General features: G+C 36.3%; 2 protein-coding genes across 11 annotated transcripts in view; both read left to right on the top strand.

Moving 5' to 3' along the window:
• cep350 (centrosomal protein 350) overlaps window positions 1-978 on the top strand; it is a 34,941-nt gene extending 33,963 nt beyond the window's left edge. For all 10 annotated transcript variants that reach the window (XM_079897236.1, XM_079897239.1, XM_079897243.1 and 7 more), the window contains one exon: window positions 132-978. In XM_079897236.1, the coding sequence (XP_079753362.1) occupies window positions 132-293 (162 nt within the window). In that variant the 3' untranslated portion in view covers window positions 294-978. The remainder of the gene's footprint in view (window positions 1-131) is intronic.
• A 3,286-nt stretch (window positions 979-4,264) lies between these two features.
• qsox1 (quiescin Q6 sulfhydryl oxidase 1) overlaps window positions 4,265-15,748 on the top strand; it is a 31,413-nt gene continuing 19,929 nt past the window's right edge. Inside the window, exons 1-7 of the mRNA XM_079897296.1 lie at window positions 4,265-4,663; window positions 5,682-5,782; window positions 7,185-7,233; window positions 8,346-8,448; window positions 8,973-9,063; window positions 9,374-9,519; window positions 15,252-15,386. Of these exons, the coding sequence (XP_079753422.1) occupies window positions 4,375-4,663; window positions 5,682-5,782; window positions 7,185-7,233; window positions 8,346-8,448; window positions 8,973-9,063; window positions 9,374-9,519; window positions 15,252-15,386 (914 nt within the window). The 5' untranslated portion in view covers window positions 4,265-4,374. The remainder of the gene's footprint in view (window positions 4,664-5,681; window positions 5,783-7,184; window positions 7,234-8,345; window positions 8,449-8,972; window positions 9,064-9,373; window positions 9,520-15,251; window positions 15,387-15,748) is intronic.

The following is a 15,748-nucleotide window of genomic DNA, read 5'->3' as shown; positions in this document are numbered from 1 at the left end:
CTCAAATTGCAAAAAACTTGCTGACCATGGAGTAAATCTATTTTAATGTTGCCACTTAAGCTTAATTATGGTAAGGATAGTATGCAGTTTATACTAAATGCATAACTCCATAATCACTCTTCCACTTCTAGGTCCAGGAGTTGCATGAGGAGGAATCCCAGTGGGTAAACTATGACGAAGATGAACTTTTTGTAAAGATGCAGCTAGCTGATGGGATTTTTGATGCCTTGCTAAAAGACACGGCTGATGTTCTGACCCAAATCCAAGAGAAGTCGTCCAAAAGAACTCTTTGATGATGCTCTCGTCTGTACAGAGAAAAGTTTTAGGTACCTTCGGTTAAACATAAAATCCAGGCTTTGGCATAAAAGGACATTTAGAGAGGAATTCCCTTTCAGTCTGCTTGGGCAGTCCATGACAAGACATGTAGTGGATTCAGGATTCAAGGCCATAACACCTTGTCAAGAGGTCTGACTTGTCGTGGAGATAATCACATTCTCATCCGGGAAGTCTGATGAACACTCCTGGTGTTCCGGTGTTAATTGTAGCAGCTGTTTGGGTCCAGATTCCCCACACTGTGTCTGTTCATCATTGCTGCTAAAACTGGCTCTGCCATTCTCAAGTCTTATAAAATACAAATGAGTCAGATCAAATCAAGACAGTCCTGAATACTTAGACTTGTTTCTATCTCCAGTTAGATTGTATAATAACACTTTTTTTTTTCTTTTAATCCTATTAATTTATATTTTAAAAAAGGAGCATTTGAAAGTATGTAAAGAAAAGAGATTATTTTACCATTGACGTGATTAATTGCAGAACTAAGCACAATAAGTACAATTTGAATGTTTAAATGGCAATACAATGTAAAGGGATTTGATGCAAGATAATGTTGAATGCAAAAATATGTAAATGATATTTAACTGCTTTTTGAAAGCTACAGGAAAACTGTTCGCGCAATGGTTTTGTTTTGCTCCTACAAGCAATGTTGTATTGGCAACACGCTATGGATATTAGATGCCAAAAGATTCAATTTGACATACATTAACTGTGCTAAACACTGACATGCTGGGTTCTAGCCTCAACATTTGCCTTTTATCCCATTCATTTTAAGTGCCTCCATTGTTATGTTTGCTCATGCATGAGCAACTTTTCCCAGCCTTCCTTTGACTTGTCATAACTTTAATCTTGTCTTAACTTATTTCTTCATAGCTGGACAAACCTCTAATAGTGTAAGAAGTAAAGCCTTACTTTGTGTGTGTATCCATCATCAGAACCTTTTTAAAGTACATTTTTGTCTTTTTAAGGAAATATGAATGGTAATGTTTTACTATCGCTGGCACAAGGACACATTTGTTTACTTTTAAAGGAGGCGTTTTACACATTGTGTACCTTACAGAGGAATTGCTCATGGGCTCAGCACGTCCATTTTGTTTTTATAACCAAACTGTTATCTACAGATACTGTGATGTACATATTTGTTTGTAAATCAGTCTCCCATAATAATCCTGGTTTCATCAGAAACATTCTATGATCATAGTGTCTTGAGATGTTAAATTAGCTGTAACCAGCCCTTTCTCACCTCTCTTAAAGCTGTACTTCCTGAGCCAGTCTGTAGTCTTTAGTGACCTGTGAGGTTAGATCTAGAGTATTGTGCCGTGTCAGTGGGTTAAACTTCATCTATGCAGCAACAGAGTCTCTGATACCCAGCATCAGTCGCTCATCCAATAGCACGTCTTATAGGTAACGGAGATCTCTACCTCGTTCCGAGAATAGGCTACTACTAATAGTCTTTTTGGCTAATAAGTTTAAACTTTTAACTATGGGCGGGTAATTCTCTGCCTTAGGGAAAATTAGGATTTGTGTGGCACAAATGGTTTGATAATCAGTTTCTACTTTTAAATTGGTAGGTCATAGAAATGTTTTTCATCCCGTAAGTGTATGTGTATTTATAATGATGTACTGTGAGTGACAGAGGTGCACTTGAAGACTTGTAAATCGTTTTACCCATGTAAATAGAGTCGATGCCTATCTCCTGTGAGTGAACTCATGGAAGATTGCTGTGAAAATTGGCATGGTTCCTTTTGCTTCCATGTACATATTATAGATAAATTTGTTAACTGAACTGATCCTTTGGAAATTGTAAATAAAGATGATCTCATTTCTCAGTCATAACATTTGCTGTGAGATTGTTTGTTTCAGAACATTTTTAAAGTACATAAATGGTAGTTACACTATTGCTGGCCCAAGGACATGTTTGTTTTCTTTTTTACTCATTCTGTACCTTTCAGCAGTATTGCTCAAGGGCTCAGCACGTCCATCTTTGTTTGTTGTTTTTTGTCAAGAAAAGTGTTTTTATGCATGTTTAACAAAAAAAAAATTGAAATGAACAATTTAAAAAACTGAAGCACAATTGACAATTTATTTTTAAAAAATGCCATTTAAATTGTTAATAATTAAAAAAAAAATAGTTTTATATAAATTGCATTGAATAATAATATCAGTTACACATAATCTCAAATTTTGATATTGTATTATTTTGTTTGTTGGATACAATCCAGAAAGTCTATACTGTTACCTCTGAGGTGGGACAGGCCAAAGTCACCATTTTATGGCAGTAAAAAGTTTTGTGTTAGACACTAGTTCAACGCATTCAATTGTTCTCGCAACAAAAAAAGCATACGATTTGAGCCTCTAATGCTAATGGATTAGCAAAGTGTACTGTTTTCGGGATATGTGCCTTGTGTAAAATGTCAGTTTCATCCTCCAAAAGTGAACCAAGGCCTCTTTCAGTATCAACATTGATTTAAAGTTTGCCTGGGTGGAATGTGTCCAGTCAGAAACTTTGGACTAGATGCGCATATGCAATGTCAATATTTGAGCAAAGGGTGATTATAAACGAATAGATCAAGGTGTCAATGCAGAACTACAGGAATGACCAAACCTTCTCTGGCTTACTAAGCCTACACTGTAAAATATATATATTTATTATATAAATTATTATAAAAATATATTGTTGGTTTAACTTAAAGGAAGTTACCTGGTTGCCTTAAAATTTTTAGTTCATTGACAATAAATTTGAGTTAATAGAACAAAGGAGATTGGTTTAATAAATAGAAACTCAAAATATTGTTATCTGAACCACATTATTATCTAAGTTGATTTGACAAAAGATCAAAAAGTTGTAATGATAAATCATGAAAATATTTTTTATTTATCACAAATGTATGTTCTTAAATTATTTGTGATTAAAAAGGATATTGTGTGATAGTGTGAAAAAAATAGTCTGGCTTTTCCTTGTTCTACCAGGGAGGGGGAAAAATTAACCTGGGCATTTAGCAATTTCAGAGGCTTATGACAATTGAGATAACTTAAATTCAGAAATGAACGTATGTGACAGTATGGCCTATGCCTAAAGCATCAGTGATAAAAAAAGGAAACATGGAATACAATATGCCTCCCTCCATGTTAAGTCTGTAAATAATAAAACTGGTAGGCTACTTGATTTTTTTTTTTTTTTTTTTTTTATCTTCATGTTTCATTGTTCAGAATGTTTAAAAACACGTTAGAAGATTTTGGTTCGCGATGGCAATAAAGCCACAACTGAGGGACGATTTAAATTTGTGTAGCCTACAATGGAAATCTTTTTTATTATTATTATTTATAATAACTATATAAACTATATAACTCTTATAAAAAATATATTTTTACAATAACTATATTTATTTTACTCTTTGTTGAGACTGCCATAGTTTTAAACATTTTATTTTGATAGTTTAAGATTGAACAGATGGGTCTGGGACAGGCGACAGTGATTTTGTCAAGTTCCAGGATCAACGAAACACTCAGCAAACACAGAACGTTCTCCTAACGTTACTATTTATTTATTTTTTGAGAACCAAATAGAAACAAGTAAGGAACGTTCTTTTTAGGTTTTAGTTTTTGCAACCATTATGGAACGTTCTGTATAAGTTATTTTTATGTTATTTAAAAATAACCTCCCGGCAACGTTCTGGGAACGTTATTTTATGCTTGCAAAAACTAAAACCTAAAAAAACGTTCAGAACGTTATTATTTGCTTCTAAAAAAAATGCCAAACGGGAACCAAATACTAACGTTAGTGGAACGTTCTGTGTTTGCTGATCCAGGGACAAGAGAAAAACAGCTATTAGTTTAAAAAAAAAAAATCAACCGACTGTGATATAAAAGTGTTAAAAACACTCCTGTTTGGTTTGTTTAGCTATGAAGTAGAGTTCAGTGAGAGAGAGAGAGAGCGTTGGGTACAGTTAAGTGGGAGGGAGCTGAACGTGTGACCAGTCGCAGTAAACTTTCTATCACTTTCTAATAGAGTTAGTTTAGCTTGACCTGAAATCAGGGAAGATGGCGCGGTGGAGCTGCGGTGCCACGTCTTGTTACACGACAAAAAACAAATTAAATCCATCTATCTCTTTTTTATGTGCTTTTATTTCTTTTTTAAGTATTTGTCCTTTAATCGCCGAAGCTGGGCTGTACACACCGTCGGATCAAGTTATTATTTTATCACCGGAGAATGTGGACTCGGTGCTGTTTAACTCCAGCGCGACTCGTCTCGTGATGTTTTACGCGACCTGGTGCGGACACTGTATCAACTTCTCACCCACCTGGAAAAACCTCGCCAGAGATATTAAAGGTTAGTGTGCGCTATACTTCCACACCATGAAGATACTGTTGCAAAGTAAAAATGCTGTTCGTGTCCTGTAGCCTCAAAATCGTCGACTTCCTTTACAATATAATTTACCATGGTAACCGGTTTCCTCCGAAATGTCATTGTCTGTGTTACTACAATACTAAAACTATGGCATTGTTGGTATCTTTAGCCACCACTGTCAACAAAAAGAAATAAACACAATATGGCAGTAATCTTCTGCGGGGTTTAAAGGACATTTTAAACCCATTCGGCTAGTTACAATCACTTTTTGTAATTTTTGCCGAATATGGTGTTTTTGTGAGAGGTTTTTTAGCTTGCTGTATCTTATGCAACACATTGAATTCTGACACATTGAAAACCTTCATAATAATAACCTCAATGATTTTACACTAAGCTGTTAAACTAGTCTAGCTTTGTCAGTTGGACACAGACAGCTAGGTGATATAATGACCTAGTTTGTGCAACGGCGTTGACCTATACATACACAAGCAATGTCTCAAAACCTAAGCTGTCTACCAAGTAAACGAGTGAGTGACATGCCAAGTGAGCTACCAACAGTGAGTTTAAATAGTGTGTATCACGTGACATAGCTGTCGGCCAAGTGAGTATGGCTACCAGACATCATTGGTGCATTCAGAGTCAATTCATTTTAAGCCATACTAAATAGGCAGTTCATAGGTTTTGAGACACCACCACCACATTGAAGTGCACATATATTTTTTCCTCTTCTGTTGCTCTAGTTTTGAGGTTTTGGAGATGCTAATCTAGGTTGACTGTATCTTTGTTCATCAAAAACACTTGTTGGCAGACTCCTGGAAGTCCCCTTTGTGAAAGGTTATTGGAGCATATGTTGTTATAACACAGCCTTTAAACTTTAAACTTACTTTTTGCAACCTCACAACATGCAACTGAAATTGATTTGCAAAAACGTCACCAACCCCATTCTGTGCATTTATTCAATTTCATAAACTCAGCATTCTGTGTCGTGTTGCTTTTGCAGAATGGAAGCCTGCTGTGGATCTGGCTGCTATTGATTGTGCTGATGAAAGCAATAGAAAGGTTTGCACCAAATTCGGCATCACAGGATATCCCACACTGAAGGTAGTGTGCAGTTAGAGTACAATTACTGTTGCTGTTGTGGTTTTTTAGTTGTAAAGGAAACCTGCAAATGTTTTTAATATTTTTTTTTCTGTAAAATAACTTATATACACTACTGTTCAAAAGTTTTGGGTCAGTAAGATTTTTTTGTTTGTTGATGCATTAAAATGATGAAAAGTGACAATAAATACATGCTACAGATGATTTATGTTTCAAATTAATACTGTTCTTTAGAACTTTCTATTCATTGAAGAATATTTTCCACAAATATATTTAGCAACAACTATTTTCAACATTTTTATGATTATTTATTGAAATGATTTCTGAAGGATCTTGTGACGTTAAAGACTGGAGTAATGGCTGATTGAAATTCAGCTTTGCCATCACAGGAATAAATTACATTGTGAAATACATTAAAATAGAAAACCGTTTTTTGATCTAATAAATGCAGCCTTGGTGAGCATAACACACTTTAAAAAAATCTTACCAACCTCAAACTTTTGAATGATTGTGATATTTCATAATTTTATGCAATGCTGATTTTATACAACCATAATTGAAGTGAATTGATTCAAGACAACGTTGATATTTAATGAAATATGTTCCGAACTCTGAAAATGCAAGCAACATCTGAGCAATACAATTTTGTCTTGTGTGTAACCTTATGCATATTTTATAAAATGTCAGTGTTAAGTAGGTGAATGTGTGTACACTCCAAATGACAATAAATGGAAATGAAGATATTATAAAATCATCTTTAAAAATGGTAGATTGTGTTTATTGGGCCTCATGAAATATTAGAAGAAACTGTTTGTAAATTGTTCATAAAACCATTCTTAAATTGTTGCTGCCATGACAAATGATTTACACAGAAATTCATTCTGCTTGTGTTTTATGAATGAGGCCCGTTGCAGATTGCAATAGTTTGACTTGTGAGGTTTTTCCACACAGATGAATCCATTTTATTCATGAATAACTGTTCTTTGTTCAGTCATGCACTATGAGTCTGGGCTATTCTGAAGCCAGAGGGACGGACTGATGTAACAGAATCTGTCAGTTCTTTGTCCATTCTCCATGTAAACATTCAGCTGTTGCCATTCCTTGAATTATTATCTGTCATCAGTTTCCTTCAAGAAAACATCCTGAAAGCATCACTACATGTTCCTCTACTGGTTGGGTATTTTCACATCTGGATTTTGATTAGGATGAGTTTGTGCTCTTTTATTGTAAAATAAAGTGGTCATTCTTATAAAGGGACTGAGTCCACAGCTTTGATGAATTTTAAGAGGGGGGAGGGTGGGTTAAAAGGAAGAACTGTTGACTAAACCTGTCAGTGGGGCTCTGCAGGCAACCGATGAGAAGGTCTCAAGTAGCAAAGCTAATGATCTCCCTCTGTCTCTCTCAGTTCTTCCCTGCTTATTCAAGCAGTGAGTCTACGGGGAAGCAGTTCACTGGTAAAAATGTATTTTTTTATTTCTTTCTTTTTAGTTCACTCCAAAATGAAAAAATTTCTCTCAGTTACTGATGTTCATGTTGTTGCAAACCTTTATGACATTCTTCCGTCTGTAAGAAACGTTCCCACATTTCAGAAGAGAAGAAAAGGGGGGAATATAAAGTTTTAAACTGTTCCAGCCAAAATAGACTGGGAGGAATTTGGGAGGATTTGGGAAGAGGAACTAAAAATTCCACATGTAGTCAAAGCAAGCTGAATATCTCACTGTATATATTGTTCATTAAATTGGTTGTTTGCAAGGCCACAGCAACTTTTGAATTCATGACAACTTAGTGTGAGAAACAGCCCTAAATTTACATTGTTACACACTACAAATCTTTTCCTCTACCAGTAACGTTACTGTCATTCTCGGGTGAACTATCCCTTTTAATATCCAATCCAATATCTTAAAGGAGAACTCCGGTCAATTTTAACATTGAGCTCATTTTTTTGTAAATTTGGAGTGCTGTCAGTACAGAGAACACTGACAAAAATCGGTGTTGCCTACACCGTGTTATCCTCTTTTTAAAATTTGCACCCTGTTGACTTCAATGGGGCAAGTTTTAAACCTGCTTTTAGCCTTTAGCCATAGTAGTCGATTGTCGAGTTCACGCGCGTGATCATAGATAACTAAACCTATGCGCGTGAACTCGACAATCGACTACTATGGACTTCGACCGAAAACTGGAAGTAAACACAGGTATGTGCGCTGGCTGAATTAATATCACTTTTATTAATATCTTTCACATCTACTGCAGTCAGATTCACCGTGTTGACTCTGAAGGAATCACTCAACATGGCTGGGCACTTGTAATGACACATCAAGGATGTTAAGAGGCTAAAAGCAGGTTTAAAACTTGCCCCATTGAAGTCAACAGGGTGCAAATTTTAAAAAGAGGATAACACGGTGTAGGCAACACCGATTTTTGTCGTTGTTCTCTGTACTGACAGCACTCCAAATTTACAAAAAAATTAGCTCAATTTTAAATTGACCGGAGTTCTCCTTTAATCAAGATCTGTTATGTGCATGATGACCTTTATCTATGTATGAACATGTTTTGAATGTCCATGTAGGATCCTCGAGGGATGTGAGAGGCCTTCGGCACCACATTATCGATAAATTGGAGAAGCAACATGAGGCTTGGCCACCAGCTTGCCCACCTTTAGAGACAGCAAGGTTAGAACACAATTTCTTACTTTTGTACTCCGATTTTAAAGCATATCTTCATCTTTATTTGCAATCTCAGACTTGAATCTCATCTTTTATCCTCTCTTTGTTGATTTAATAAGTTCTGTAATGTAAAAAACGATAGGGTCAGTTAACATGTTGGTTTTGTTGAGCTTTTAGTTGATGTTGCTGTGCCAAAGGGCACTCATATGCTCATAGGGAAGGAAAAGGACACACCATAAACTTGATTTGCATCTTTCTTATTTCTCTATTTTGGTGTCATCTGTCAAATCATTGCAGGAAATGTTTAAATAAAAAGCTTTTTGTCCTCTGAAAGCCAATAAGTAGAGAAATATTAAATGTGTTAAAAAAAAGTGAGTATCATAGTTAAATTAGTTCAAGACTTGCTTTTAGTAAACTCTCTAGGTAGGATATGAGTATATGAGATATGAGTTAGACCGTGTCCTCATTATAGACCGGTTTGCATGACATTATCTTTACCTATTTGAATATAATACATTTTCTCTCCACAGTGAGGCAGAGATCGACAACTTTTTTCAGACCAACAATGTGAAGCACCTCGTTCTTGTGTTTGAGAGGAAAAACTCCTATGTGGGGAGAGAGGTGAGATCAGTTTACACAAAGATGATTTAAAGGAATAATTCATGTCATTATTTATTCACCATGTCGTTCCAAGTCTGTATTCCTTTCATGAAACACAAAACAATAGATTTAGACTAATTTGTTCATAATTATTTCCATGTATTTTCAAGCTTCAATCTTTCTATTAAGACTTAATGGAAAAATACGGAATAACTTTTGTTGAATAGGATTTTTCTGTACAAAATTTACTAATGTACTTATAGGTTAGATTAGAATAGATTTTTAGATATTAAGTGACGTTGAATTGCTTTTCTTTATTCTTTTTCTTTAGGTGACATTGGATTTGTTGCAGTATGAGAACATAGCTGTGCGCAGGGTTTTGGACACAGAGACAAGTTTGGTGTCCAGGTTTGGTGTGACCGATTTTCCTTCCTGCTACCTGTACTACCCGTCCAGATACATGTGTAGAATAAAAGTGTAAGTGCTCCATTTCCTTCATTCATCTCTATAGCAGATGTAAAATCAGTTTACATGATTTTGCAATGACTGATTTCATGGAAATGTTAAATTAAGGGAAGACACCCCAGGTGAATTGGAAAACAAAAAAATAACTAATAGATATCAGCATGAAACTTCTCCAGTTGATTACTGACATTAAGATAAATATCTTTTGTATTACAAGTTTTTAGAATATTTATGTTTAAATATGCAAATTAGACATTGTCTCATTAAATATGCGCTAATTTGCATATATTTCCAGAAGAGAAATCTGAACATTGGATAAAGCCAGATTCAAAATTCTTGTTTCATTTTGTTGACATATTAGAGTCAAAGGTTTTTACAGAGGGGATTTTGGATATCTCTCTTTATCACTCCATTAATCAGAAAAAACTGTCAACAGCCATAAAAAATCCATTTTCGCGCTGTTTTTTGGTATAAAATGTTGTATAAATCAGAATCTGAATGATATATGAATAAACCCCTCTGTAAAAACCTTAAGAATATAGATAGGAATACATCTGGAAAGTTTGGTGTATGTAAGTGCTGCTGAAGTTGAGATTTCTGGCTCAGAGTATGAGAAAAAGCCCATTTTGAGAAAACGGCCTTTAAAGATTTGTATTGTAAAAATTCATACTTTTTTAGTGGAAACAACTATTTACAGCCAATGAGATTTCGCTTTTAGAGTTAAATGCCCCATTGTATTTTCACGATTGGTTGCTGATAAAAAGGAAATGACCATATTTGGATCCGACAGAATTGTACAGGAGAGAGAGAGCTTTCCAACGGTATATGTGATGACAGTGTGCAGACAGCGATCGCGGAGCAGCATGTTGATTTAGAACGCCAACTTTTGTTGAATTTATGAGAAATCTACAGATGCGAATAGACAAAGTGTAGTAAAATAAAGACCTAAATGTGTATTTTGGACTGTTTTTCACCACAAGTCTGAAAGAAGACATGTTATTGAAGACAAATAGCCCAAAATCTCAAAATTGACCAGTGGGAAAAGAAAACAATGTTTTTGCCTGCCTTGTCTCCCCAATAGCAAGCTAGCTTTGAAAGAATAAGATCCCACCCTCCCTTCAGAGCGTCTCCAAAGCCACACCTCCTCGAAAACACATGAACACACACAGCAGAGTTTGCAAAGCGTCACGAGACGAGAGACAACGTTAAACTACCTCATGTTTTAAAGCACATAACATTACAATAATAATGAATTTAAAACTTAGAGCGGTGACCTGTGCCACCTGACTGCTGCAGATTCATTTCAGCGTTGATAGTGTTGCGTGTTGCCATTGAAACGCAAACCGCTCCGATAACTTATAACTTCACAGGTTTCCATCTCTTCCAAATTACGGTAGTTATGGCACAGCATAAGCTCATTGTTTTGGTTCAGGAGGAACTGTAAAAGGTGGCTGTTGTTTCGGTTGAGGTGCTCGTGACTAACGCGCTGTTGAAGTGTGATGTCTGGGCCTGCAGGGTTCACGAAGGTATGGAATACATATGTTGACAGATAGGTAGGACATTGTATCACTGCATTCGGACTGAATGCAGTGATTGGATTTTATGGTCCTGTGCCTTCCACAGAGAATATATATATATATATATATATATATATATATATATATATATATATATATATATATATATATATATATATATATATATATATATATATATATATATATATATATATATATATAAATACATTTAGACCACTTAACTTAGTGATTGCAGGATGTGAAGAGACTTTCAACTAGCATAACAAAAAAAAAATTCTGGATCAAATCGCCTACCCTGCCTATCAGCCTGATGTGTAGATAATTGCCTAAAGAATGTGGTCGTGTGACAGATGAGGGAAGTATTTGGGATACCTGTTATTATTGCTCATGCTCATACTTAAGATTATCGTACAAAAGTATTACACTTCAATATTTAACTTTTTCTGTACTGTTTGTGCTACAGTGCTACATAGGCGAGGTGTGCTGTTACTTTTCAAAGCAACCAGACTTCCAGATTTTGATTGTTTTTTTTTTTTTATAAAACAGTTGAAAAAAATAATATAGATTTGAATTGTAAAGAACAAAATGACACACTTCGCCTTTAATCTCTCTTTCTTGGTGCATAAGCATGAGAGCCCAGGCATTTAACTCTTAGATTCTTATAATTAAGTATTTAGCATTTGCCTGATCCCATCTTCTCAGTTTTATGATCATTAGCCATTGGAGGAAAAATCTCCACAACATCTGGCAATGTTAATGAGACAACAGAGTTTTAATACATGCCATTATTCAAGATCACAGAGCTTTCATAATCATTTCTAACCAGGAGCATAAATCAGAGGTTTACTTGCTTTGTTATGCTTGTTTGAGAAAAATAACTTGGCACGGGTGTGGGGCTCTTTAGATGACAAATGCAAAAGAGAAATGATTTATGGTTGGCTTATGTTGTTTCCGTCCTTCTTGATGGTGTGCAGAGTGTGTGCGCATGTGTGTGGAGGGGGTTTTAATCTTCTACGCCGAAACAATAGTGTTCATTTTTTTGCGTTTCACCTGCCAAACAGTCCCTGCTCTGCAGAGCAACAGATGGCGTGCCGTCAGGTCTGAATGCGTGATTGATCTCGTGTAGCATGCGCAAAAACACAAACACACACACTATCTCCACGATCTCCCCGGGCGGAACAGGTCCTCGTGGTCTCAGAAGCGTGCCATCGGACCCTGGGGACCTCAGGCTTTGCCCCGTCTCCCCGGCGAGGGTTGATTGAAGCCTGGGTAGATGAGGGAGTGTGTGTCCGCCTGTGCGAGAGACTCAGGAATGCACAGTGGTGTTTATTGTTTGATTGCCAGGGTTAGTGAAGAGGGTAATGATCAGTAATGACATCTCATCAGCACGCCACACCCACCATCTGCTCATCCGAGGAAGAAAGGTAAATGGATGATAGTGGAAAACAGGAGAAGTGAGTCATGGGAGTATAAGCTCACAATGCATTCCTAGACACAATTAATATTTTTTGGGGGGAAAGTAGCTTTTTAACATTATTCATTTCTAGAATTCTTAAGAAAGATTTGAATTGGAGTGTCAAGAATTCAGGAGTCAGTTTTATATCTAGAGACTGTAGTAGCCAGTGTGGCAGATATAATGCCAAATAGTAAAATAAGGTCAGTCACAGTGTATATATATATATATATATATATATATATATATATATATATATATATATATATATGTGTGTATATACACTCACCTAAAGGATTATTAGGAACACCTGTTCAATTTCTCATTAATGCAATTATCTAATCAACCAATCACATGGCAGTTGCTTCAATGCATTTAGGGGTGTGGTCCTGGTCAAGACAATCTCCTGAACTCCAAACTGAATGTCAGAATGGGAAAGAAAGGTGATTTAAGCAATTTTGAGCGTGGCATGGTTGTTGGTGCCAGACGGGCCGGTCTGAGTATTTCACAATCTGCTCAGTTACTGGGATTTTCACGCACAACCATTTCTAGGGTTTACAAAGAATGGTGTGAAAAGGGAAAAACATCCAGTATGTGGCAGTCCTGTGGGCGAAAATGCCTTGTTGATGCTAGAGGTCAGAGGAGAATGGGCCGACTGATTCAAGCTGATAGAAGAGCAACTTTGACTGAAATAACCACTCGTTACAACCGAGGTATGCAGCAAAGCATTTGTGAAGCCACAACACGCACAACCTTGAGGCGGATGGGCTACAACAGCAGAAGACCCCTCCGGGTACCACTCATCTCCACTACAAATAGGAAAAAGAGGCTACAATTTGCACAAGCTCACCAAAATTGGACAGTTGAAGACTGGAAAAATGTTGCCTGGTCTGATGAGTCTCGATTTCTGTTGAGACATTCAGATGGTAGAGTCAGAATTTGGCGTAAACAGAATGAGAACATGGATCCATCATGCCTTACCACTGTGCAGGCTGGTGGTGGTGGTGGTGTAATGGTGTGGGGGATGTTTTCCTGGCAGACTTTAGGCCCCTTAGTGCCAATTGGGCATCGTTTAAATGCCACGGCCTACCTGAGCATTGTTTCTGACCATGTCCATCCCTTTATGACCACCATGTACCCATCCTCTGATGGCTACTTCCAGCAGGATAATGCACCATGTCACAAAGCTCGAATCATTTCAAATTGGTTTCTTGAACATGACAATTAGTCCACTGTACTAAAATGGCCCCCACAGTCACCAGATCTCAACCCAATAGAGCATCTTTGGGATGTGGTGGAACGGGAGCTTCGTTCCCTGGATGTGCATCCCACAAATCTCCATCAACTGCAAGATGCTATCCTATCAATATGGGCCAACATTTCTAAAGAATGCTTTTAGCATCTTGTTGAATCAATGCCACGTAGAATTAAGGCAGTTCTGAAGGCGAAAGGGGGTCAAACACAGTATTAGTATGGTGTTCCTAATAATCCTTTAGGTGAGTGTATATTAATGATTTTTTTTTTTTACCAAGGATGCATTCAAATGATCAGAAGTTACAGTAAAGACATTTATGTTACATTTATGTTTCTATTCATAAAAGAATCCTGAAGAAATCTACAAAATATTAAGCCGTTTTTAAGCTGATTTACTGTATTTTTTATCAAGTAAATGCAGCCTTAGTGAGTATGAGATTTTTTTCAAAAACATTTTAAAAGTCTTACAGAACCGAATTTTTTTTACAGTATATAAATGAAATGAACATTTACACTGTAAGAACCATTTTGTCATTTCTGTAACCACTCTATTGTCTATTAAACATATTTTACAAAGTGCCCTGCCTTTAATTTTACCAGGCAAAGATTTCATTCTGAAAGTTTTCTAATGATTTTTTTTTTTTTTTAAAGGTAGAATTGTAGAATTTCGGCTAAATATCAAATAGTGCTATAAGAGTTTTTTTTTTTCTTGTTTGTCAATCTACTTAAAATTATACGGCTCATGCCATGCAAAATAGCCTTTAGTGCTGACATAGTGTATCAAATATTTGCACTATTTACTTAAAAATCCAAATTCTAAATCTTTTACGATAATTGGGGCTTTTTTCATTCATAAGGCTACCTGTCGTTATAGTTTTGAATTGACACAAAGGAAAGTAACACTTCTGTTAATCAGCCAGGCGTACCCTTTTTTTAAACTCTCCTTGACATGGGAATTTCTATTGAAGTCATATTTAAAAATGCATCTCAAAATGTCCAAACATCAGTTGATGAATCTGCCTGGCCAATATATTAGTCGCTTTAGTCACAAATGAAATCTTTTACCTCACTTCCTGTCTATAACTCTACTTCACATACTGTCAGCATATGTAATGCATTTGATGAATAACATATTTCTCGACCCAGTATTTTCTGTAAGTATGCATGTAGTTTGAATACAATCCGAACATACTACTTCTGCCCTGTCAGATGCGGTAGGTCATTTTTTTTGCACACCGTGTAGTAGGGAAGTAGTTATATTTGGAAGTAGAGTGACTGTCTCTACCCTATCTCTGGCTCTAATCCAGACCCTAACCCTAACCTTAACCTTAACTCTTCTTTTAATTCCTGTCCTAAATTGAACTGATTCAACAAACAGCAGCTCTATAAACATGGATTTTGAGCTCTTCTGGGGTCTGACCGACATGATAACCACTCCACATTCTTTTGTCAAATGTTTAGTGGTTGTGTGAACCTCATTCCTTTTTCTCCTTCCTTAGACTCAGTGAAGCTCGTACTTTCTACACATATGCCCTCCAGAGGTTGCCAGGCGTAGTGCGGACAGGCAAACCCCAGACTCCCATCATTGATCTCATCATTAACTCAACTCTAGAGGAATGGAGGCCGTTTAACAAGTCAGTGCAAACAAGCTGGCATACAGTAATCAACCACTGAGCCATTTAAGCCTCTAAATTGTTCATTGTCTTCCCACATTTAGGCATAATTTACATATTCATGCATAATTTAATTATTTACATGGTGACTGGATTAATGCACTGAACAAACTGTTACAGGATGCTAATTTTTATTAAGTCTTATTACACTTAACAAATCAGTAGTTAATGAAAAGTTAATGAAAGTTAAAATATGATTGAACTTTCATAAATCAAAGTTTCATTTGTTTAAGGCAGGGTTCACCAATCTCGGTCCTGGAGGGCCGCTGTCCTGCAGAGTTTAGCTCCAACCAGCGCCAACACACCTGTTTGAAAGTTTCTAG

The sequence above is a fragment of the Squalius cephalus genome (genome assembly GCF_949319135.1).
Source record: "Squalius cephalus genome assembly, chromosome: 16".
In the NCBI taxonomy this organism is placed as follows: domain Eukaryota; kingdom Metazoa; phylum Chordata; class Actinopteri; order Cypriniformes; family Leuciscidae; genus Squalius; species Squalius cephalus.
This window is presented reverse-complemented; position numbering and strand designations above follow the sequence as displayed.